At 43.0% G+C, this 23,506-nt stretch overlaps 1 protein-coding gene across 1 annotated transcript in view; it reads right to left on the bottom strand.

Moving 5' to 3' along the window:
- Window positions 1–2,059: 2,059 nt before the first annotated feature.
- Window positions 2,060–23,506, bottom strand: part of abhd17c (abhydrolase domain containing 17C, depalmitoylase) — a 36,434-nt gene continuing 14,987 nt past the window's right edge. Inside the window, exons 2-3 of the mRNA XM_030097952.1 lie at window positions 11,590–11,769; window positions 2,060–4,183 (exon numbers count right to left, since the gene is read on the bottom strand). Of these exons, the coding sequence (XP_029953812.1) occupies window positions 3,964–4,183; window positions 11,590–11,769 (400 nt within the window). The 3' untranslated portion in view covers window positions 2,060–3,963. The remainder of the gene's footprint in view (window positions 4,184–11,589; window positions 11,770–23,506) is intronic.

Genomic DNA, 23,506 nt, shown 5'->3' with positions numbered 1-23,506 from the left:
TAGAAACGAACCACAGACTGCACTTGGCCCCCCGGGCAACAGGGCGGACACTTCTGACCTCAACCTGCAACGTGTGCTCAGATAGCAGGGCTTTTTGTTTCACTACACAGACATTGTGTAATGTGCAATAATGTAATCATGGCCAAGATTAGCAACTTTGGTGATTTTTGATGTAAGAAAAAGACAAAAAAAATACATTTTTTTAAATTAAAACCATCATTGAGATCTGCATAGTTTTGTATCCATAATATATGACAACTGTCATTATTACCACCAGTCATATTAGCACGAGCATGCTGCAACTAACCAACAATGCCACTGTTTGTTAAATTGCTATACACCCTCGAAGACAGTGAATCTGGAAGCCTTGATCTCAGTCACTGTCCATCGCTCGGTGCCGAGTTTCCATTGCCAGAATGTTTTCCTCTTATTTTTTTGGTTCTTCTTCAAGCAGTACAGTCTGAAATCCTCAGTAACCTCTGGGGAGTAAATAAAAACAGTCGTGCGTGCTTCTTCCTCCACCAGTCGGCCAACCATCACCCTGTGTCGTGCCATTTGTTCACACTGTAGAGGAAGAGCGCAGTGAAAACTCAGGAGAGACGAATAACCAGGCGTGATTTTCATTTTAATGAGGACGAGTTTTCTGCAGTGAAATGTTGGTAACTGGAAAAAAGAAGACTTCTCAATAAAAATCCACTTTATCTCCCATTTGTGATTGAAAAAACACAAGAATTAGAGAATACTCATTTACACTTAGTTTTTTAATGATCTCTGGGTAATTTTAGGAAAATACTTGTCACTGGTTATTCTATACTTTCTGATTTCAATAACAGAAAAAAAGCTTTGTTATAGTTTGTTTTTCTCTTATGCATGTCATCATAAATATTTCAGTTTGTTTTGCTACTACTTATTTTGAAGGATGAACCAGACGAGCGATCTGATAAACACATGAAGTTCATCGACGTCGAGGCCAATTTTCACTTTACTCACAGACGATTAGGTTTCCGCAGCGACAGCAGAGGCCGGTGAAAACCTTCCTGCAGGGACGAGAGCTCGCCGGGGCTAATTAAACACAGCCGGCGCCGTCCTCGCCCAGCTTTGTGTCCGGGCCTCGCTCGGCTGACTCCTCCTGGCAGTTTAAACGCTCTCCTAACTGACAGAAGACCGCTGGTTCGAGTCCCAAGAATCCAGGAAGGAAAACACACACACACACACACCCCTTCAGGGTAATGGGATAAAGACAATGCAGTGAGCATGTCTGGCCACTAGTGGGTGCCGATCGTTGTTTTTGTCATGAATTGTCACCTGTTCTGACTGAGAGGCAGGGTTTCCGTCACATTTTCGGTTGCTCGGAGCACCGTCGTCATGACAACAGACCCTCAAAACAACCAAAGTCCCAAGCTTTGACTTCAGTGTGCACTGAATGGAATCGTTCATTAAGGCACTTCTGCGGTTTTATCAGTGCGAAGACCAGTTGAGCTGCACAGAAACATTTTTTGGATTCAGACCCAAAAAAAAAAAAAAAAAAAAAAAAAAAAAAGTGGTTGATGGTCAAATTTGGAGAACATCACAGACATCAAAAATTCAATTAAACGTCTGGATGGATGCTGACAGTTTTCTGCTCTGCTGCCTTCACTGCTAGACAGTTGCTTGGTTATTTTTTTTCTTTTTTAAAAGTCAAATTAAAGTCAGTTTTTATGTAATGAGTTTTGGGTTGGTGCCAAAAACCTTGAGAAAGGAGCCCAGACGAACACTTCCATGCATCCTTTATTCTGTTATATGCATTAAAAACATCCATTGTGCTGCCTTCTCGCCACCGCCACGCGCTTCACAGCATGTTTAAGGCTTAGTTCATTGGTTTCAGTTTACACTATGACCGTTATGAGTTTGATTTCTACGAGCTTCATCTGCATTTCTGTTGCATATTGTGATTCCAGTGTTAAAAATCAAGGATTTCTGCCCTGAAAGGAGGGCGGCGAATATGTGTGTAGACAAGATACTGGAGGACAGCTGTACAGAGGATCGTCGTACAAACCAGGCGTTTTGATTTTTCTTCTAGTTTTAAAGAGACAGTGTAAATCTATGAAGAGTTCGACTTGGAAAACCTCATAAAAATGTCAGTATCAAAACAACAATCAGGTCTAAAGCAAGGGGTCTTCATTTCCTTTAAAAAGAGGTACGAGAGGAAAGGAACTGGAGATGATGGAGGGATTCTTCTCTCTTTTAAATCCAAACACAGCGGGCCCCCGATCGATGACTCCATAAGACGAACACCCCACCGACGACTCACGTCACAGAAACACACAGATCTGACGACCAGGACAAGTTCCTCCAACGCAATCAGCAGGACGAGCTTCGGTTTTTTTTTTTAAAAAGCGTTTTCCTTCAGCGTCCTTCATTTTCAGGTTCAAAAAAAAACAATTGAGATACGAGTTCACAACTATGAGAGGTGATCTGCATGCGTAGCCCAGGTCCACGGCGGTCCAGGTGGGTTTATTTGTAGTGGTTCAGTCTCTTTGGAGTGTGATGCGGGGAAATGGCGTCTCATCACACTGAAGGGTTTAAAAACAGGAGTTAAAAAGTAAAGGGGGCTTGGTTGTAGTACCTCGCTGTGGATTCAGCTGACTCTCACAGTGATCGACTGACTGATTCCTCTGATAAACAGCAGCTATCAGGCCCCGCCCCCCTCCCCGCCCCGCCCCGCCCCTGAGGACCGCAGAGACCCCCGCTGCAGTCCACAGGAATGTCCGGGTGAAATGTGTACAAACATAAGGCTTCATATTCAGAGAGATAAATTAAACGTTGACACTCGCCATGCTGGCTGGCTTCAGGTTACAGTACTGAGTGACGCTCCGGACAGCCGGGCCCTCGTACCTGCTGCTCTGCCACCGAGGGAGGGGGACGCAAACCGACAGCACGACCACCGATCGTTCAGGCTTCGATGAATCCGTTTTTTGGCACGATGAGCAGTTATCACATCAAAACGTCAAATGTCGCAACCACAAAGACTGGAATCAAACCAGAGCTCTTTAAACGTATATCAATACTTTACCATTTAGTTCTCACAGATTCATTAAAACACATATACTTGAGGTGTTTGAGAAAACGGACACTAGTATTTACATTCACCACAAAGACGCACATTATTATTTCTATAAATGGTTTAACTCTTCAAGTCGTGGTTCCAACATTTGACGCCTGTCCTCACTGCTCATCTTGAAGCGATGACTCATCGGCGGCGTCTTGGACACGCCGGGCCGAACATCGGCGTCTGAAGGAGGAGCATCTGTTCCATCGTCTCCCGGTTTGTTTTGCCAATAAACAAATGGAGTATCAGTCATTTCCTCAACTGCAGTCTGGCATCGACTTGTCCTCGAATGAGAGAGCAGCACGCAGCGGGGCCTTCGCAGCTGCAGAGCCAGATGTGCTCGCGCACACTGACAGCTTTCACGCACTTTCAAAAAAATATTAAAATTACAATTAAAAAAAAAATCATCACAATGGAATGACAAAAAAAGAAGAGAAAATCGACATACAAACACAGAAAACAAAATCATTACCTGAAAATACCTGCACGTTAAAAGTGCCATGAATCAACCCTGAATGGTGAAATAAAATTAAACAAAAAAACAAAACCTTCAACAATTGTATCTTCAGGTGCAAAAAATTTGATACTTCTTTACCTTGTATAAAAGAATACAAAAATCAAGATTGTAAAGATTTTTTTTTTTCAGTTGAAAGGAAAGAGGCGATGGGAGGAAGAGGAGTGAGAAATGAATGTGGGTGGAGCAGCCAGGGCCCGGGCTCACTGCTTCACTGTGGCCCCGCCCCCTTCCAGCCCGCCGCCCCCCCTCCTTCACCCTGACCTGGCTCCAGGAGCAGGGCGGGGGAGGGGGCGGGGCGGGGGCGCTCTTGTTGAAGTGTGCCGACCTGATCCGGACCCCGGCCCCCCGCGGCCCCCCCTCAGGAGGTGGAGAGCTCGAAGGAGATGAACTGCTTGAGTCTCTCCAGGTACTGGGCGTAGAGTTCGATGTCGTTGTGGCCCGCTCCCTCCACCCAGAGGGGCTCCACGGCGCGGGGGCAGCGCTCGTACATGGCCAGGCCGTGGGAGAAGTCGATCACCTCGTCCTCTGTGCCGTGGATCACCAGCACCGGGGACGCCACCTTGGACACCTTGTCGATGCTGTGGACGGAGAAACAGGAGGAGGTTAGGGAGGCGGAGATGCCGAGTCTGGAGAAAAGGAATCGTTTCTGCATTTTTCTTTTGAAAAATTGAAGAGAAAAAGTTCCAACTATTCCAAAACGTCCAACTATCTCTAAACAAACTGAAAAAAATGGAGACATCACAACTGTCAAGGTCTGTACTGCTCAAGAAGAGCAACCTCCACTGGGAGCGATCCACAGTGGACTTGCTAAAAGACACTTCAGCAGAGGGCTGGGCGGTATGACCTAAAATTCATATCACGGTATAAATTAAATCCCTTCACAGTAACGGTATATTGCGGTATAAATGTTGCGGTTTAAAATCTACAATGTAAGTTTTTTTGAATGGGTTTTGTAGTTTAATTCAACTGCACTTTAACTTCATGCCACTAGGTGTGCTGTTGGCATTTTCAACCTTATTTTCATCCAGACACCACAGGAGGAGGATGCTTCCTGAAGCGCAGGCTCTCTCCGCATGTTGTTAGAAAAAGACTGTTTAGTCTGCAATTTGTGCACCAGAAGAAGCTGTAACATGTTCAATGATGCGATGCACCGTTTCTCAGTAAAAGAGAGGGATTGAACCATTGTTTCAAAACGTTTTATTTACGTAGTAGTTGCAGTTACACTGTATCAGGTGACGGTACGACGGTAGAGCGCAAATTTCTACCGTGGCCAAATTTATACCGTGTCCACCGACATACCGAGTATACCGCGCAGCCCTACTTCAGCATATAGGCAAGAGGAAGCAAAACCATTCATCTCATCAGTATGCTATTTATATATAGCATGTCACTTTTGAAAAGGGTTATTCAGAAGAGTGGCGTGTCAGTTACGGCAGACTGGTGCTAAATGCCTCAGCGTTACGTCAATCTAAAGAGTTTTGTCCCACCAACCACGTCAAATCACAGCAGGACCACACCATTTACCTTGACACGTCAACCGTCACGTTCCGTCAATGAAGCATAATACAATTACCCCAACACTGTGTCAATTACTGAAGCATTACGCCACTTACCACAGTTCTGTCAATCACCTCACTCACCAAAGCCCATTGTGAAATTATCAAATAATGATGTGAAATTACAGGGACAATGTGACATTTACTTCAGCATTACATCAGTCAATTAAAACAGCAATATGGACTTTACCTCGGCACTGTTTTAATGAGCAGAGTGTTGAGTCAATCGTCACAGCATTGGGAGACTATCACAGTACCGTTGTCAGTGTGTGTGTAAGAGGTTTCATTAAAAACAAACAACCAACAGCGCCAACTCTTGGTCTGGCATGAGCAGTGCGTGGCTTTTCAGGGTTTCTGCCGTTTCCGTGGAGATGGACATGGTTTTTGGGACGTTGCCGTGTCATCCAAAGTCTTTCGATTGCAGCCGATGTCTTGAACACTTCCTGATCTACACAGCTGCCTCACGGTCTCTTAGCTTCCTGAGGAGGTGACATTAGACTAAATGTTTCAATGCATTTAATTGTATGCGTGACCACCGTGCTCGAGATAATGACTTGAATGTGTAAACGTGCGCACGCAGCGACAGTGTTGGGTAAATAATGATCAGCCTCGTCTTCCGGCCTGAATGGAACTGTGCGAAGCTCCAGTCGCTGCCATGAATACAAATTCCTTGCTAATCATCCTTGCCTGTAACTGGGGAAGCGGCTCAGCCTCCACGGTGCCCTGCTGTTCCCGCAGAGGTGAGGTGCAAGATTAATGCAGGGAAATCATTGTGAACTAATTTCATTCCAGATGGAATAAAACTATTACTGTGCTCACTTCACAGCTGGGGCATGCAGACTGAATTATGGCCGCCGCGGCTGTCACGCATTATCTGGCCCAATATTTGTATGGATAAGAGCTCGTGGCTACACCGAGGGAGCGCCGATAGGAGTGAATTACTCCTGTAACGCTGTCAAGCGTTCGGCCTGCAGAACCTCAGCTGCCGGGCTCCGGCGGTACGATCGGGAGGACAAAATTAATACATTCGACTGGAAATTTGTAGATTTTTTCGCAGCATTTGAAGAAAGATGTGTTCCTCCTTGAAACAAGGCCAGCTGACCAAGGAGATGTGCGCAAATGAAAATCAGCTTTCATGAATCAGATTATTTTAGGGATGAAAATCAATTTAACTGAATAAATTCATGTGAAATATCCGGGTATGACTCTCTGCTGTGCTGCGTTGGGACATGTCAAGATTTACAAGTCTCTATAAGATCTTCAAAGTGGACGAGAATATCTAGTGGAGAAACGGATCCCTGGGGAATCAGCAATACCCGACGGCACCAAGCAGAACAACGCTTCGCCACATTTACACCCGATGTGTCGCAAATTTCAGTCAACGAATTGAACCCATCCCGAGAGAGCAAGATGCTACGGCGCGGCGTTCGGGGAGCAGTTGGGAGTTTGAAGGCCTTGCTCAGGGACCCTCAGCAGTAGCCTGTCAACTGTCGGCTTCAAACCCTCCAAAAGTCAGAGGTACTCGTCAAGTCTTCTAAGGAGCAACTCATTGCTGCTTTATGAGTTTTTATTCATTTAACTCCATTATTTCCAGTGTTTCTGCCGTTTCTGTATGAACAGACATTGTTTTCAAAATGTTGACATGTGAAGGCAAAGCTTCTCAGAAACAAAAATGGAAAAACAATGCCTTTTCTCTTGAAACGTCACGAAAGCATTGCCATTATTAATGAGTGAAAGCATGGACTGAACAGTTAAAATGCAACTGAAAGTGAAGTTTACACACTATTGTAACATATACAATCATAACTATATCAGACCTTGGTATATTGGTATTACTGCTTCTAAATTTTGGAATTGAGAAATGTAAAACTGTCTATGTTTCACAATGATATATTGGCCGATGGAGGAAAAAAAAAAGCTTTGGAACAGAAAAAGACATGATTCAAAGGTAGAGCTGTTTAGCTTTCTAGTAGTTGACATGTTTGGTGTCGAGCAAAGACAGCTGGAGGAAGCCGAGAATTTTCCTGGCTTCAACACAACTGAGCCCATCCACGATTCCACGCCTGGATCCAACCACACTTTCCTAAGTACATGCACCGACACATCCATCCATCCATCCATGTAATGTAAGGCAGAGCCTATCTGGGGCTTGTAGAGGTCAACAGTTTATGCATAAGGTCTGACATGTCTTCGGAAAACTCAGGACACAGCCTCAAAGTGACAAAGGTAGACCTACACATCAGGATAATCCCACTCATCACACCACTACGTTCGAATCAAAGCACCAGTTTCCATCCCACGGGAAAGTTGTGTGGGAAGAAATGAAATATGTGCCATAAAACCCTGGGACTTTCTTCAACTGCAGGAGTTTTGGATGAATGACTGAGTGGCTAATATTTCCAGTTTAAATTATGCAAAGGGATATTATGTAGTTATTTCTGCTAAAGGTGGGTGGAAAAATTCACTTTTAGGTCTAACAGAACATTTTGCCTGAAAAGAGGATTTTTTTCAGTGGGGGTTTTTTTTTTTTAATATAAACCACATTAATCTATTAGAAACTGCTCCAAATTATTTGTTCAAATATGCCGAGTAAAGTTAATTTCCACTGGATGTACTTCCTTTGTCACAGACGCCAGTTCTTGAAATTAACTGACTCTCAGCCCACATTCTGCAGGACTTGGTAGTTTTACAGTTGAGAGCCACTGAGATAATCCGCCTTGGTCGTCTGTCCATACAAACATCTTTCTACTCCCGCTGTTCATGTTTATAGTCTACTGATCTGTGTGCACGTGTGTGGTTTCATTACAAGAACAACCAACAGCGCCAACTCCTGGTCTGGCATGATAAGAACATCACCTTCTGCCATTTCCAAGATGAAGACATTTTCTCAACGTTGCCGTGTAAAACGGGTCCACAAACTCTGTTGAGCGTCACGTGTTGATTGTGTCACTTGTGGCATGTTCTTCTTCAAACTGCAATTCGTAAATGTGCTCATCATGTCAATGCCACGCTGGTGAAGCAGCCAAAAAGCTGAAGCCATTTTCCACTGCTTGCTTAACTGACTGACTCAAAACACAACCTAAACAAGACAAACAAGGATCCTTTTACTCTGGTGGATTTACCAGCAAACATCACAAAACTGCTCATACGATGGGAAGATCACCTCCATCGGCTCTCACAACGGACTGCCTAACCACACACACACGCACACGCACACGCACACACACGTGTGTTGGAATGCCAGAATGACGGCACCTTGCTGACAGCTACACTTTGCATTCTTCACCACGCTACACTGCAGACGACAAATCTGTGGAGACACAGCTGAGTCATTAAATTTTAACGTAGTCTGGCTGTTCAGAAATTGGTCAGACGAGTGGTGATCCCACCAGTGACTGAAGGATGAACCCAGGGAGACACGTGGCACATCAACAACACCGGGATAATTAGAATGCCGGCCCTCGGTTCTGCTGCTGGACAGTGGACACTGTGTGGCACAGTAGCGGTTAGCTTCGCTCTCTTTGAAGGATTGCTTTGCACTTGGCTCCCACGTGAAGCTGTGCACAATATTACACAACAAAAAACCTACAAAACGAACATAAACTCCCACTCGGGCTTGCATACCAGCTCCCACTGCACTGACGCAGGGTGGGATGAATTATTTAGCAGTGTTTGGATATTACAACTCCATCAGGTCTGATGCTTGCTCAAGACTTTGGGTTTTACATGCGCTGCCTCTGATTTTATCTTCCTCTGAAAAACAGCTCTGCATCAGAACAACAAATCTTATCTTTATGGGCTCATTGCCACCAAGCATCCCTCTCGCACTAAAACGCAGCACTGTGGAAACCCTCCAACAGGTGGCGGCGCCTCGGGAGCCCTGTGGATCAACAGTTTCCTCCCAAACAGGAATGTGAATCCCAGGTTATGACAAATAAAATAATCTGCCAATTCATCCTGAAATAAAAGCCAACACCTGCATCTGTGTGAAGAAACATGCTTGTTTTTTCCCTCCAATGTCTCCTAAAGCTGTAGATCTTTTATATAGATGTTAGATCTATTAAGAAGACAATTTTTGTGCAGCTCCCCTGGAACCTTTAAGCATTTAAAAATTAACAAACATTACTTGGTAATATGAGTGCTGAAACCTCACAATGTGTGTCAACGCTTTCGACAGTTATAACTCCACAATTCCAATCTGAACATGTTCATTTTCACTGTCATGCAATTTATTGCTATTAAGTTATGTAACGAAATAAGTGAACCGTCAAAAGCAGCAGTGCCTCATACAGTACAGGCACACTGGCTAGAAAATAGGCGCATGCCTCCTCAGTCACCTGAATTATTCATAAAATGTAATGTGATCTGCATTTTGAGGCACAAGTACGGACAGATGCAATATGTTTCCCCTGTCTGTCTCAAGCGGTTCAGACAGTCTGGGGCAATAGATCAGCTGGCAGAGGTCAATATGAGAGAGAATACCTCACGACAGAGAAATCATACTGCTGTGCAAGACGAGCATTTTGGAGCATGACGAGAGAAAGGGATGAAGGACGTGAAGCAGTGCTTTGTTCTCCAAGTTTAGAGTGAGCATGAAAAGGGAAGAAAGGTGATTTAAGTGACTTTGATCATGGTTGTTGCTGCCAGATGAGGTGGTCTGAGTATTTCAGAAATGGCTTACACACACACACACGCACGCACGCACGCACGCACGCACACACACACGTCTCTACAGCGTTGTTTCAGACGTGCAGTATGGAACAGTATGTTAGGGTACAGCAAAGTCTTCTCACACTCAAGTCTGTTTCAGATGTGAACCAACTGACACTGGTCCCAGCAATGAACGAGCACCTGGTTCTCATCTGAGATGGTTCCCTCCATCTATGAATCCTTTTCGTACGGAGCATCAATTATGTGCATTGAGCTTGAAGGAGAAACTGTGGTGCGTCACATCAAGAGGAGTGGGCCGCGTTGGTACAAGCATCTGTCGAGGCCGGCCGCCTCCCTTTGAAGACACGTCTGACTGAGAGGAAATCCCCCGGGTCAAACCCACAATGCACTGGAAGGATTACATCTTCCATCTTGGAGCGCTTGGATCCCTCAAGAGGAGCTTTGGAGAGGATGTATGGGTCGCTACTCTGCATGAGCAGCAGAAAACGGATGGATGAAAAATAACTCCGCTGGTCGCTGGCACTGATGCAGAGCGTGTGTATTTAGAGCTGATAACGAATGTGACAGCTGCTGCTGCTGCATTTAACAAACACCATTTCACCAAAGCTAACAAACACCGAGGCTTCAACATCAACCATCTCCACAGACCCAACGAAAGGAGCGACGAGAAGGGCAGCGAAAACCCGACGAGGACAGGCTGCTTCTGAAAACACACACGCTGAAACACCAAAAGGAGGCCGAGCTTGTTGGAAAGCATCTAATGATGAGTTATCTTTCCACTTCTGATACTGTGCACAGTCTTAATGATGTGTTTTGTTAGGAACTCGAACGTACACAGATGAGGCGCAGCATTAAACCCACTCACAGGCGGAGTGACTGGCACTGATTACAGGCCTGTTCCCTCGGTATTAGACAACATGGGAACAGCCGGTTCCAGCAGTTTATTAACGGACAGCAGGAAGAACTCACAGCAGCATGATGGGAGAAAAAAATGTGGATGCGTTTCATCATTCTGAACAGAGTACCTTTTCTTCCGCCCTGTTTTTTGAAGAAGAAACACGAAGGTACACACAAAAGATTAAAATTCATTTTAAAAAAACATTGTAATTGCAGCAATGAATTATGCTGCATCAAACTGTTTGTAAGCTCATACTTTACATTCCCCATTAGTGGTTATAATATGGCTCCATGATATCTGTTAAACAAGCCCTAATGTTGACTACTGCAATCAGAATATGATTTGCACTAAATAAACAAACACTTATGTATGAATTTATGCTGTTGTCTTTGGGATTTTAATGGCACAAAATTGAAATAAGTTAAAATGTTATCTGTTTTCAACATAAAGTAGCAGCATAGTTCCATCTGATCGGTCATATATGTGAAATACTGTAACGCAATGATGAGGAATTTGGGATATACTGTTTAGCCTTCAATATAATTTAAAATAACAAACATTAAATCTATTTCATCACATAGAAAACCCACAATATGTGTTCCTCTGCACAATGATGGCAGCATCTTGCTTTTAAAATGCCAATCAAGAGTCCAAACGGGCAGCAGACAAATTGAGAGGGCAAATAAATTATTTATGAAGGTAAAAGTCCACATGCAGACATGAGGAATATAATTACAGAGGCGCCGTGTTGTGGAACTAATCCGCACGGCTTTTTATATTGAATTCACAATGAACCTCAGAGTGGAGGGAACAAAGCGGGAGGCGGTTTGAACTCCTGCGATGGCGACATGCCACTCACCTGGGGAAGGGGTCGAAGCAGTAGGTCTTGCGCGTGTCGGGGAAGGCCACCCGCAGCCCCGACATCAGCGGCGAGTGGAGGATGACGGCGGCGCACTCGTAGCGGGCGGCCAGGTCGATGGTGGGCACGGTGCCGATGCTCTGACCGTACAGGATGATGTTCTCGGGCGTCACGCCGTACCTTTACAGCCACGGACAGACAAAGCACACCTGTGTTAACGCCACCATTCATCAAGAAAAATCTGCAATTATCACTGCGCTGTTTAATATTCAGAGTCTCCATGAGGTGATCGCCTGTATCAAGCCACTTTTAGTTGTAAACATTTTTTAACCAGGTCAGTTTGTATTATCTCAGCCATGTGGAGCCATCTAAATTATGAAGCTATAAAAAACAAGATAAAGACTGAATGTCATTAAATTAGACACCAGTGAACAAGCCTATCACATCATTTCTGATAAACACAAACATTTATGCAGGAGATGTGATCATTTTTGTGTTGAGATTTGTTCTTCCCAATGACAACTCTGTCACTCCATTCTCCATTTTTAAATTTTTAATCAAATAATTGTGAATTATTCATGAATTGCTGCCTTTTGCTTTCTTTTATGTGATTCCGAGTGAAAGAAGAGTATGAATGCACTGAGTGCACTGAAAGAGAACTGATCTTTTACAATCTGTAAATTGGGCATTTTGATGTTTTAATATCAGTAAATTAGTAATTTTATAAAGATTGAACTGTTCAAGAATAAAACAGATACACAGCAGTGTGTGGGGAGCATGCATGCTCTCTCTGAGTGTATGAGTTTACTACTAGAGTCCCAACAAACTAACCTGCCGGTCGATATGAAATTATGTTCTCATTTTCTTTCTCCATCTATTACTCCTAAAGCATCTGTTAAATTTTATTTTACCAATAAATAACCCTGTTTAAACAATTAGATCTCATGAGATAACAAAATTGAGATTCTGTATGTTTGATTTTCCATACCTACAGATTAAATTAAAGATTTCAGTTTAAATCTAAGTCCCGTTTTTTAAGGAGTCACACGGGCAGATAACTTATCCATTTTATTTTGCCATGTTTGAGATACATCAGTATTGGTTTGACATTTAATTCTGGTTCTGGGCATCTCATTTTGATAACGCTGGTTCTGGAACACATAACCACATTTCCATGCTCTATTGACATAAAACTTGCTTCACTACAGTATAATCTGTTTCTACGTTAGAGCGATAATGTTTCTCCATATATCGTGGTAATTCATCACCACATCAAAATGTGATCCCTGTTTCTGCTGAGGAAGCATTATGCTATTGTAAAGTGTTTTATTATGATTAAAAGGAATTTAAACGACAGATAACAATATATTCTGACAGCGTTTTCACGACCCCGCCAGTCAAAATGATGGACAACGTGAAAGTTCGACATAACTTCTGTTTCAAAGGCGCCGGCGGTCTTTGTAGACGGGGTGAGTCCTCAGGCACTGTGCACAATATTTCTACTGTAAAAGAAAATCCGACGGGAGACGCTTCGCACCAGTCACACTGATAATCTAATCATCCTAATTGCGATCTCTTGGGGCCAATCAGAGCCGAGCAGCAGCTTCTGTCTTTTCTTTTCCGCAGCTGTCAACCCGCAGATTTAGACGCTTTTCCGAAATGTCAGGTGTTACTCAGTGGCAGTTTGAAGTTCTCACCAATGTCACGTCACCACGAGCTATTTCTGGCAGTTACCAAGGCCTTTTTTTTTTTAAGTGCCTCAGCCATGAAGCTATCTGTATAGATATACTATGTGAGAATGTCTCGTTATGACTTATCTTGCACTGGAGGTCATGTCTTCATTCTGCATTCAGGAGGAACGTTTGGTCAAATGGTTCCAGGTTATCACAGGCCCCTCCCATATATCCACTGCAGCACCGACTCCATACCAATAACTACTCCGGCTTCAGGAATCCACTCGACAAAGCAAATAATGATAACTTGCACAATTGGCATGTAACAATGAAAAAGCTGGAGGAGTCCATATTTATGTGTTTAATCAGGAACATAGAAATCTAAGAAACCAAATATCACTCAGCTTCAGGCTCGACTTTCAGGTCTTTTTAATATTGATTTCATGTAAAAAAAAAAAAAAAAAGTATTTTTATAAAATCAAATGTCCTTTATGCAACAGCACAATCGCAGCCCCTGGTATAGCGGTAACAGCGACGTGTGCAGGACGGACGGTACAGAAAAGTCTCGCGGCACCGAAGTCCTGCTGAAAACCTTTTGTGTTTCTGCTCCATAAAACTGTCCGCGGCTTCAGAAATAACTAAAGCCATTAGCCACTTTATTACTGCTGACCTGCAGCAATCACTGTAGCAGGAATAAAGTCATCAGAAAGTTGCTCATCGTGGTGGAGTGGAAGTACAGTGGGCATAAAACACTGAGACACTCCACCCTCAGAGGCATCTGCCGCTTGAAAATACGGATCATTTAGTTTGTGTATTAAAAAAAACTCATTCTGTCTTCAGAGTGGAGATGAAATGTCCACAGTTTATTTTATTTGCCTTCCATTTCTTGTATATTTTTCATTGTTAATGTCACATTTTAGATCGACCGTTTGCTCTTTGCAGTCTTGACCATTTAAAACCACGACAGTGTGCCGCAATGGAAAAAGAACAAAAGTCATTTTCTGAGGTTGTAAACGCCAGTATTATCTTGTCCGTATTGCTAATGGACACCTTTATTCGACACAAAATTAAAAGATGCTCAGGCTTGACTGCACATGAGAGGGGAGATGAAATCCAATACGTGGGGAGCTCTTAATAACGGCACAGCGAGAACGCACTGTCATTAATATCTGATGCAGACAGAACACACTGGCTGCAGCCTTACATTTATTGAAAGGCCAATATCTTCCTGCAGCAGACATGTGGGGAGGGAGGAGACAGCTGCTGAGAGAACTTGCAGATATCAGACAGATAGAATGGTACGAGGAAGCACGGAGACACACAAATAGACGGGGAAGTGGGGATAGCGTGACGGCAGAGACGGGGCTGCTCTGGCATGGAGATCGGAGATGATACTCTCTGGTAATTGGCAGCTGTTCACAGACATGTCTCTACTACCCCAGAAACAGTGAGTCATATGAGAACAGCGTCATGGATTCGTCCCCTCAGTAACACTGGGACAACACCGCAACACAGGGATCTTTATCTTTATATTCTTTTATTGTTTTGGTGTGGAAGAGGTATGCTAAACATACATTTCACTGTGTATAACAGTGTTTGTGAGAAATAAAGGACAGGGGCCACTGCTGATAGCGCCTGGTCATTTAGACTCTTGAACGATTCTTCAGAACACAGTGGATGGATTCCAATAAGGTGAAAATGTGTCACCAGGCTTCCAAAGGTAACACAGATAAAGTCCCAACAGGAGCAGAGAGATATTTCCTGGAACAAGACCTAAAAGTACTATCCAATACAGATAAGACCTAACTACTTTTTGGACATGGAGTTCATGGGATGCATACACCTGCAGGTGAATTAGTCACTGATTATCTAACAAGGATGTCTTTGAATGGTGTAAGGAAGCTGGAGGATATATAAAAAAAAACAGAGGCCCATTTAAAGCCCATAAAGAAAAGTCTGAGCCGGGAAGATTCTCACTGTGAGGAGATAGCAGCTACCACTGCTTAACGAAACACAGTAATGAAAAAAATTCAGGCGGGATAACAGGAGAGATGTTTGAACAGTCTCTCTTCTGAGTAAAGTCTTGGTGCTGTATGCAGCTGTACATGGAAAAAGTCAAGGGGGAAGCAAGTAATTGGAGAGTCTGTTTTCGAAAGTTATTCCTGATGTTTGACAGAAACCTTGTGACATGATGAGGCAGGCAGTTTCCAATGAAACAAAAGAAGACATTAAGGTACAGAAACTGGAAACAAAACAGCCCCCGAGAATAACTTCCATCAGAGCAGTGTCAGGATGGTTATGACTGATACCACATTTGCAATAAATGCCTTTACTTGATACCTCACAGTGATGTGCTGTCTCATTACGGACAGAAAAATAAGATGAAGACAAGCTCCGGCAACATGCTGAACACAAGCTTCACCAGGAGCAAGCATTTATTCAGATAACAATCTCTGTCGGGCCCGAAGGTCAGGCCAGGTCAGGCGTAGGAGTGTCCGCCAATGCAGCAGCTCACACTCTTTAAACTTCAAGCCATCGGGTTCCTGAATACACAGCGTCATGCAAGTGAAGGATCCATCAAATAATGCTAGAGCTGCAGCAACCCTGACTCGTGATCAGCAGCATCAGAGCCACGAGCCTCTGGGGTCTCTGCTGTAGGTACAGTGTGCTGGAACTGAATCTAAAAAGGAATATATCATTTAGCTGCTGGAGTTGTTTTTTCATTTTTAAATATAAACATTTGCATTGTGTACATGCTGCACAACAAAGAAAAACTTGAAAATTAAAGGTTATTATGGCACTATGAGTGTGACGCCCTTGCTTTAAGTGAAAAAGGGTGAAATGAAATGGAAACATCCAGCAGGACAGCATGCTTGTGATCATTCTTCAGTAATAGTTCATTCTTCCCACTAAATGTTCTTGAAGGTGATATTAGCTGCAGGTGACCTTCAGAACCACTTGTGTCTCCTTGATTAATGTCCACATTTGATCTACTTTCTACACAGATTTAAATAGTAACTTCAATATTTAAAGCTTCCATCATCTTTGATAAAACTTTAAAAAAAGGCTTAATAACAGAATATTAATGTTGAAAACCATGCAGAGATGCTAAATGACAGTCTGACATAAAGGGGAAAAACTCCTCATTGTGATTGTCGACAAAAAGTTTTTCTTTCCTCATTAAGTTTCACAACTGTTCGACTTCAGAAAGATCATGAGTTTAATTGCTTTCAGTGTCACAACACCTGCGCTGCCACACGAACACAGACTGAGCAACGGCTATCCTTTCAACATCAGAAAAGAAACTACGATCTTTCAGAAACAAACACAAAGGAAAATAAATCAACATTGATGTTATTTGATATTAGAGCTGTCCAACTGAAGTTGATTGAATGAGTTAAAATGATGCATCAGTTCAAGCAATATGGAGGAGATCCCACCCTACAAGTGAAATAAAAATGTAATTTTACCCTGCTTTCATGACATAATTTCACGGTGTTAAATTTGACCCGAGATGTTTGTTTTGGGTGGAACTCTGCTCTCAAATTTCCATCTCAGTTCAGAGTACGGAGACATGAATAGAAATCTGACAGTTATGTTTGGGTCACAGGGTGTACCCAGATAAAAGGAGCATAATACTCAATGCCATGGGATGAAATAAATACATGCACTCACACACAATAAGCAGTGTTCTTATAAGAAGTCGAAATTGCCCTGTGCACTGTTTCAAGGGTGAAAATAAAGTCTCTGTCAGCTCCAGCAACACAGACAAGTTTACAAAGAGCAAACCTTCAGACTTGTGCTGAAAAAACCCTGTGTGGCATCGCTCTGACAGAAAAGCTATTCTTCTCACCAGCTTTCAGCTTCAAGAGAGCAATACAACACAGTGCTAAAGAGAAAAAACTGGTCTGATTTGACAAGTCTTTCATCAGATAAAAGCACCATGAGGGTGTGTTTGCAGCACTCTGGAGTCTGACAACTATGCATGGTGTCATGAATGCAGCGGCTGGGCTGCAGAGGACAATCATGAAAATATGTAAACTGGACAGACGTAGGACTTTTACCAGCTTCCTCTAAAGAACCGTGGGGTACAAGCAGTGCTGACAGCAAACAGACACATCAACAAGAGCCAGGGAGACCCGGGATGTGCCCTGGTCAGAGCTCCAATCTGGGGAGGAAGCTTAAAGCAAACCCTCCCATCTCCTGACAGCACTGGGAATGCAGAGAGACGCCAAGCATCAAATTCAAGTGTTTCCACAACACACGTTCACGGATTAAACCTTTTAAGCCCCCCCCCCCCCCGCCCCCCCAAAAAAAAGAAAAAAAAACAAACAAAAAACAGATGACCATGACAAAGGATTTGGAGCTAGGAGTGGCCTCTGATGTGATGCCATCAGGACGGCTCTTCAGTCACCAGCTTGGGCGAGACTAATCTGCTGGCCTCGACACGTAGTGAGTCCGATAAGCAGCAACTGAACTGAGCGCTCATCCTGATGGCAGATTACGACCTCACACATGGACGGACAAAGTACCGACGGTCTGCCAGATGACTGGCAAAGCACCGGACTTTGGGGCATCAGACGGTACCCGGTGGCTTGAAAGGGACTGACGACAAAGCTTTGAGGTTGCTTAAGTGGAAGTTATCAGGAAAACTCAAGCAAAAGCAGAATTTCTAACCTTAAACAACATATTCAAAAGCTGAGGCTGTTGAAATTTTAATTAAGGTTTAATATTCACATTATCATTCTGTACTAGGGCTGGACAATATAGGAAAAAAACATACTGATAAAAAAATTCATATTGATTGATATCAAAAATTCTTGAAAATGATCAAAAACTGTAACAATATACAGTATATATTTTAAGTTCAGCCCTGGTCATTCTATGCTATTGCGTAATGACCCACTTTTAATAAAGAATGCACAAAGCATGTACAATGTAAACAAACACCACAAAACAATCTGTAGCTTAAAGTCCGCGCCCCCTTCAGTCCAGCTTCATTGTGGGCTTTTTTTTTTTTTTTAAACCTCACTCATCCTCCAGGAGGAGTCGCTAGCTGCCAGTGCCAATGAACCAAAAGCAAAATAACCTTTTCCCAAAATGACCGTTCAACTGGTTCAAATCTGTCTTAGCTCATGAACACTTCAGCAGAGCCGCGTTGGATCTGTTAGCATGGAGAGAAAATACACACTGTCCGCTGTTTCTCTCAACATGTGATCCAGATCCGCCGCTCTGTGTGGACGTGCTCATGCACGTCTGGCCGCCGGTTCACGTGTAACTTTTCCCGGGTTTCCTCTGATACCCTGACTCTGAACTCTTTAATATACCGTCAATGCTGTGAAGAGAGTCAGGAAGCATCGCCACACACTCGTCCTGAGAGCTCCACTCTCCCCACAGCAGTTAAAACATGGTCCTGCCGGTGAATTACTGGAACTGTTTTAGGACAGTTTCCTCCACCTCTCCATGCTGAGACATCGTTTGCACATGCTCTCCGTTGTGGTTTGAGATGTGCGGGGCTTGGTGGAAGAGTGTGCCAAGATATGCGTTTGTGTTTGGTTGGGAGGAAGTAATGATGAGTATTAAGCTTCATGATTGGCTTTCTTTTTCATGATGGCCTGTTTTTTCTATCAAACTTTTTATCGATCCTGTTTTTTCCTATCGCACCACACGTCTATTGATCAATATATATTGTTATCAAATTATCATCCAGTATGTGGAATTAATGTTGTATTTTGATGTTCTAGCAACACTGTTCTTGGAACTGTTAAAAAAAGGCATATTTCAACTGAACTGATTTGGCTCCCAGTACGTCAGTAGCACTCAGTTGCTCCAATCTTGAATAGATTTCAAACAAATGCCATTTCTTGATACACAAAATTGTCTGTACTTGTAAAATGTCATCACTCCTTGTGTCGATGAGGCAGCTTCATAATTTTACTGATGTTTCAGAAGCTGTGTAGTCCCAATATTGAGACAGCCAGCTGGCTGTCAGCGAGGAGGAGAATCGGGCGTTCAGCACTCGTTAGCCTGATGGCAGCAGCCCATTTAGCAATTTGCTACAGGTTCTGACGTGGTGGTCGCATAACAGACACGAGTACTTTAGTCATATGAATCAAAAAAATTATGAGCCGAGTGTTTCAACTTGCCTGACAGTAGGGCTGGGCGATATGGCAAAAAAAATTATCACGATTTTTTTTTTCATATCATTCGATCTCGATTATAATCACGATATGTTATATTGTTTTTAAACCAGTTTTAAAGCATCTGCACTGAAAACTAGAAGTATAGAATAGTTAAACATTTTATTAACAAACTAAGTAAATAGCAATGCAAATTAAATAATATAAACATAGAAAAATAAGAACAATTTCACTTAACAGTGCAGTAAATGGGAAAAAAAAAATCTAGCACCAAGATAATAAAATCTTGCGATGCACCGTTTTTTTTTCAGTAAAAGAGAAGAACTGAACGATCGTTAGTTACAGTGTGACAGTTTACAGCCCTGAGGATTTTTGTTGCTATAATAGATTAAAAAACTAAAGAAACCGCCTGGGGATAATGAAGGTGCTTTAGAATGTAAACATTATTTTCAAGTTCTGATGCTAAATATGCTGCTGCCATCATTAATGCTTGCATCAAATGTACAAAATTTAAATAATCTAGATTGGACAGATTAGACTTAAAATGTAGCAGTACAAAACTACAATAACACACACAAAAAATAGACAAAAGTAATTGTTTTTATCCTCTTAGAATGTTGCTCGTATGGTGCAGTGCCCTGAAAAGATGACACTGGCTACGTTTACATGCAGTCAATATTCGTGTTAAGATAAATATTCTGGTTTCTGAAACATAATAACCCCAGGAGATCCTCATTCAGACCACAGCCACAGACGACGCCATGACTGCATTTACACTTCATGCCACTAGGGGTGCTGTTTGCATGTTCAATCTTATTTTACACAGACACCACAGAAGAAGCAGGGCGCTGCAGCGCTGCAGGCTCTCTCTGCATGTTGTTAGAAGAAGAGTGTTAGCGGCAAGACGTGGAGATATGTTCAATGATGCGATGTTGCATTTTTTCAGTAAAAGAGAAGAACTGAACGATCGTTAGTTAAACTGTATCACAAGTAGTTCCTACTAAAAAGACCAGATTCTTTGCGGATCGGTGTGCTAGCAGCGGCGTGCTAGCAGCGGTGAGCTAGCAGCGGTGAGCTAGCAGCGGTGCGGGTGGAGCAGCCTTTCCTGTCACCAGCAGCCTCATCTTCAGAGGATAACGCCGAGGCATGGCTGACTTCATCTGCTTCGCTGCCCTCGGCTCCACGTTCAGCTCCATCTCTGGTTACTTCTCAGACAACTTTCAGGCGGAAGTTGAGCAGGAAAAAGCAGACTTTGATTGGCTGTGGTCACGCACATTTCTGCCTTGTCTGATCGAGAAAATGTGCTCACAGCTGATCACCGTGATCGACTGGAAATTAATCGCGATCAACAATCACGATCATATAATCGCCCAGGCCTACCTGACAGTAAAGTTCAAGTTAATAACGGATATATGAAGTGTTTGGATGCATTCACAGCATGTTTCCTCATATTTGCAGAATTTAGTTTCTATAAGATAACATATGAATAACGTAAATCTTGAGAGTAAATGAATGAACTCATATCTGAAATTGTTGTCGTTGAAAGTATCCAGTACTCGAATATTTCTGCACTTATTTGATCTTTTTGTCTTTTTTACAGAGCTAAGCCATTCATATACCAAATATGGCTCGAAACTGGGAAAGTTCTTCTTGTAAATTTCAATACAGATAATTAAACAGAACTGACGCTGCAGCAGCAACTTCAGTGAACTTCGTACTGAGAAACAACTTCATCTTCACAGTGGCAGTCGCACTGCTGTAGACCATACAAACTTGTTGGGTCAAAAACATGAATGCATATCAGTGAGCTATGTTGCATTTACAAAGTTCAATTATTTGAGATTATTGTAAATTGTAACTTGTGCTGCTGTTGATTCTGTGTTATGGCCAAGAATGCAAAAAGCTGTATAAAAGTTTTGAGAAAAGTGTAATCCACAAATTCACCAAGCGTGAAATGGCGGTTGACTTTCGCCTGATTTGACCCACCAAGTGGCGAATTCACGATGGAAGACTGGGAAACACTCACTGTATCCAAGCAGAAGGAAAAATGTTTGTGTTTTCCACTCAGTTAGTACTGGCTCTGCTCCCCTCATGTGAAACAGGCCCTATCTAACAGGCCAAGACGATGACTGGATCACTTTGCTACCATTTCTCTTTGGCACATCTTCAGACACCGATGGCAAATCAAGGCATGCTTGACAGGGCTGGAACAGGAGAGTCAAAGGCTTGAACCATTAAAGATAGCTGTGCTACAACAGCTGTATTAATATGCATTTCTTCCAATAAGACGACTTTACTGGATCCAGAATCTCAACGGCCCCAGAGGTTGAAGGTGCAGATGTGTCAGAACATATTTGTTGCTGCTGCTATAGTTTGAGAATTACTTCAACAGGCGGCCACCAAGTGCTGTGCTTGCTTTGTTTTCACATTTTAGAATAGCTGAAAGATGAAGCATGAGCACAACTCAAATCAATACTTCCTTTTCCAGTAAATTGTTTCCCTTGTGCCAATCGTATATGTATAAATCACAAAGTCATCCATGAGAGGTTTAAAAATCTATAAAATATAGTGCCACCTCTGCTTCTGGCTAATAAGTATCAAGTAAGTAACAGGCAAGCCTGTCGTCCCTGGTTGTAAAGAGCCATTACAAAGTTATGACAGTTGCACAATCCCATAAACTAATCTCAATCATTAGTACGTGCAGTAAGAACATCCTCTGACGGTGTTGGTCAGCTGGCTGTGACTGTCAAAGTCCATCCAAATGGACAGAATGAAAAATGAATGTACAGTGATCGCAGCTTTGTTTGTATTTGGTGATAAGATTATGATGTCTGGCTGTGACAGCCGCAGCTGTGGGGGCTGACTGAGCGGTGTATGGATTCTGCTTGAATCCATCTGGCTGTGCTGGGATGCTATCGCCAACTGTCAGCAGATAAACAATGTTGTGTCACCAGAAAACAGTGCAAGGTCTCAATTTTTTGCCCAACTACATTCAAAATAATCAATAACGAGCATGTATGCACTTTGTTACACTAACAATCTCTGCATGTCATCTCCACATGGAAGAAAAATAGTTCCCCAGAAAAATAGTTCTCCAAATCCCAAGCGTCTAGCCAGTGAGCCTGTACAACCCCATTTAAAGCCTCTATTTCTGTCTCAGGCTATTTTGACAGGGGACATACAATGAGATGCATTCTCAGCTGATACTGAAATAGTGATCTATTAATTGATAGCTCTAATGTACTCGATACACTGTAGGGACTGCCAAGCTGTTGGTCTAAAAGCTGTCATGTGACCACGTTTGTTGTTCATGTGGCCCTGGGCAACCCAACAGGAATGCAACAACACACTGCTGAGCGGACGAATCGGCGTGCAGAGAGAGCTTCTCCACTGTTAACACACCTAAATGAGCAAACAAGCCAAACGTGGACAGCGGACTGGTTATCCTGGCAAATTTCTAGCAGAGTGGACACGAGAGCGGCCAGATTACTACAAGTTTCAATCTTTATCTTCCTGATGTCGGCCATCTTTGATTTCTCTGTCTGGCTGCCAAATGCATGCAGGGAGCAGAAAGCAATCTTTTTTCTTTTTTTTTTTTATATGCACAAATACTAATGCATATGGAAAGTGCCAAATCTGTTTACATTGTTGTTCACACTCTTAATTTTGGGGGCAAAGTACTTGAATAAAAACTGGGATTTTGTGATCTAACATCACATATTCGTTCTTCATGAATTGCATGCTCTCCCAGCTCTGCAAGACTTAATTTCTACTACAAGATGACAAGATGTCCAACGCTGTCTGCAGACGACTACCATTGCCAAACAAACACTGAGAAGAGCAGATTCTCCAGCTGTAATTCTCCCAAGGTAACAAACTATTAACCCTTATTAAACCATACATAGAGGGACTGATATGATTTGATACCATAGGCGGATCTAGGGGGTGGCTACTTGGGCTCGAGCCCCGGATCGCGGATCCGAGCTGGTCTGAGTATAATGTGCAGTACTGGAATTCACCAGAGAGTGGCAGCATGCGCTGAAGAGCAGCCAGCAGTCTGCCGCCTGTCCAGAAGAAGAAACGTTCACGTCTATGCGCGCGAGT

The sequence above is a fragment of the Salarias fasciatus genome, chromosome 1, assembly GCF_902148845.1.
Source record: "Salarias fasciatus chromosome 1, fSalaFa1.1, whole genome shotgun sequence".
In the NCBI taxonomy this organism is placed as follows: Eukaryota; Metazoa; Chordata; class Actinopteri; order Blenniiformes; family Blenniidae; genus Salarias; species Salarias fasciatus.
The sequence above is the reverse complement of the archived record's forward strand: the minus strand, read 5'-3'. Positions and strand labels throughout refer to the sequence as shown.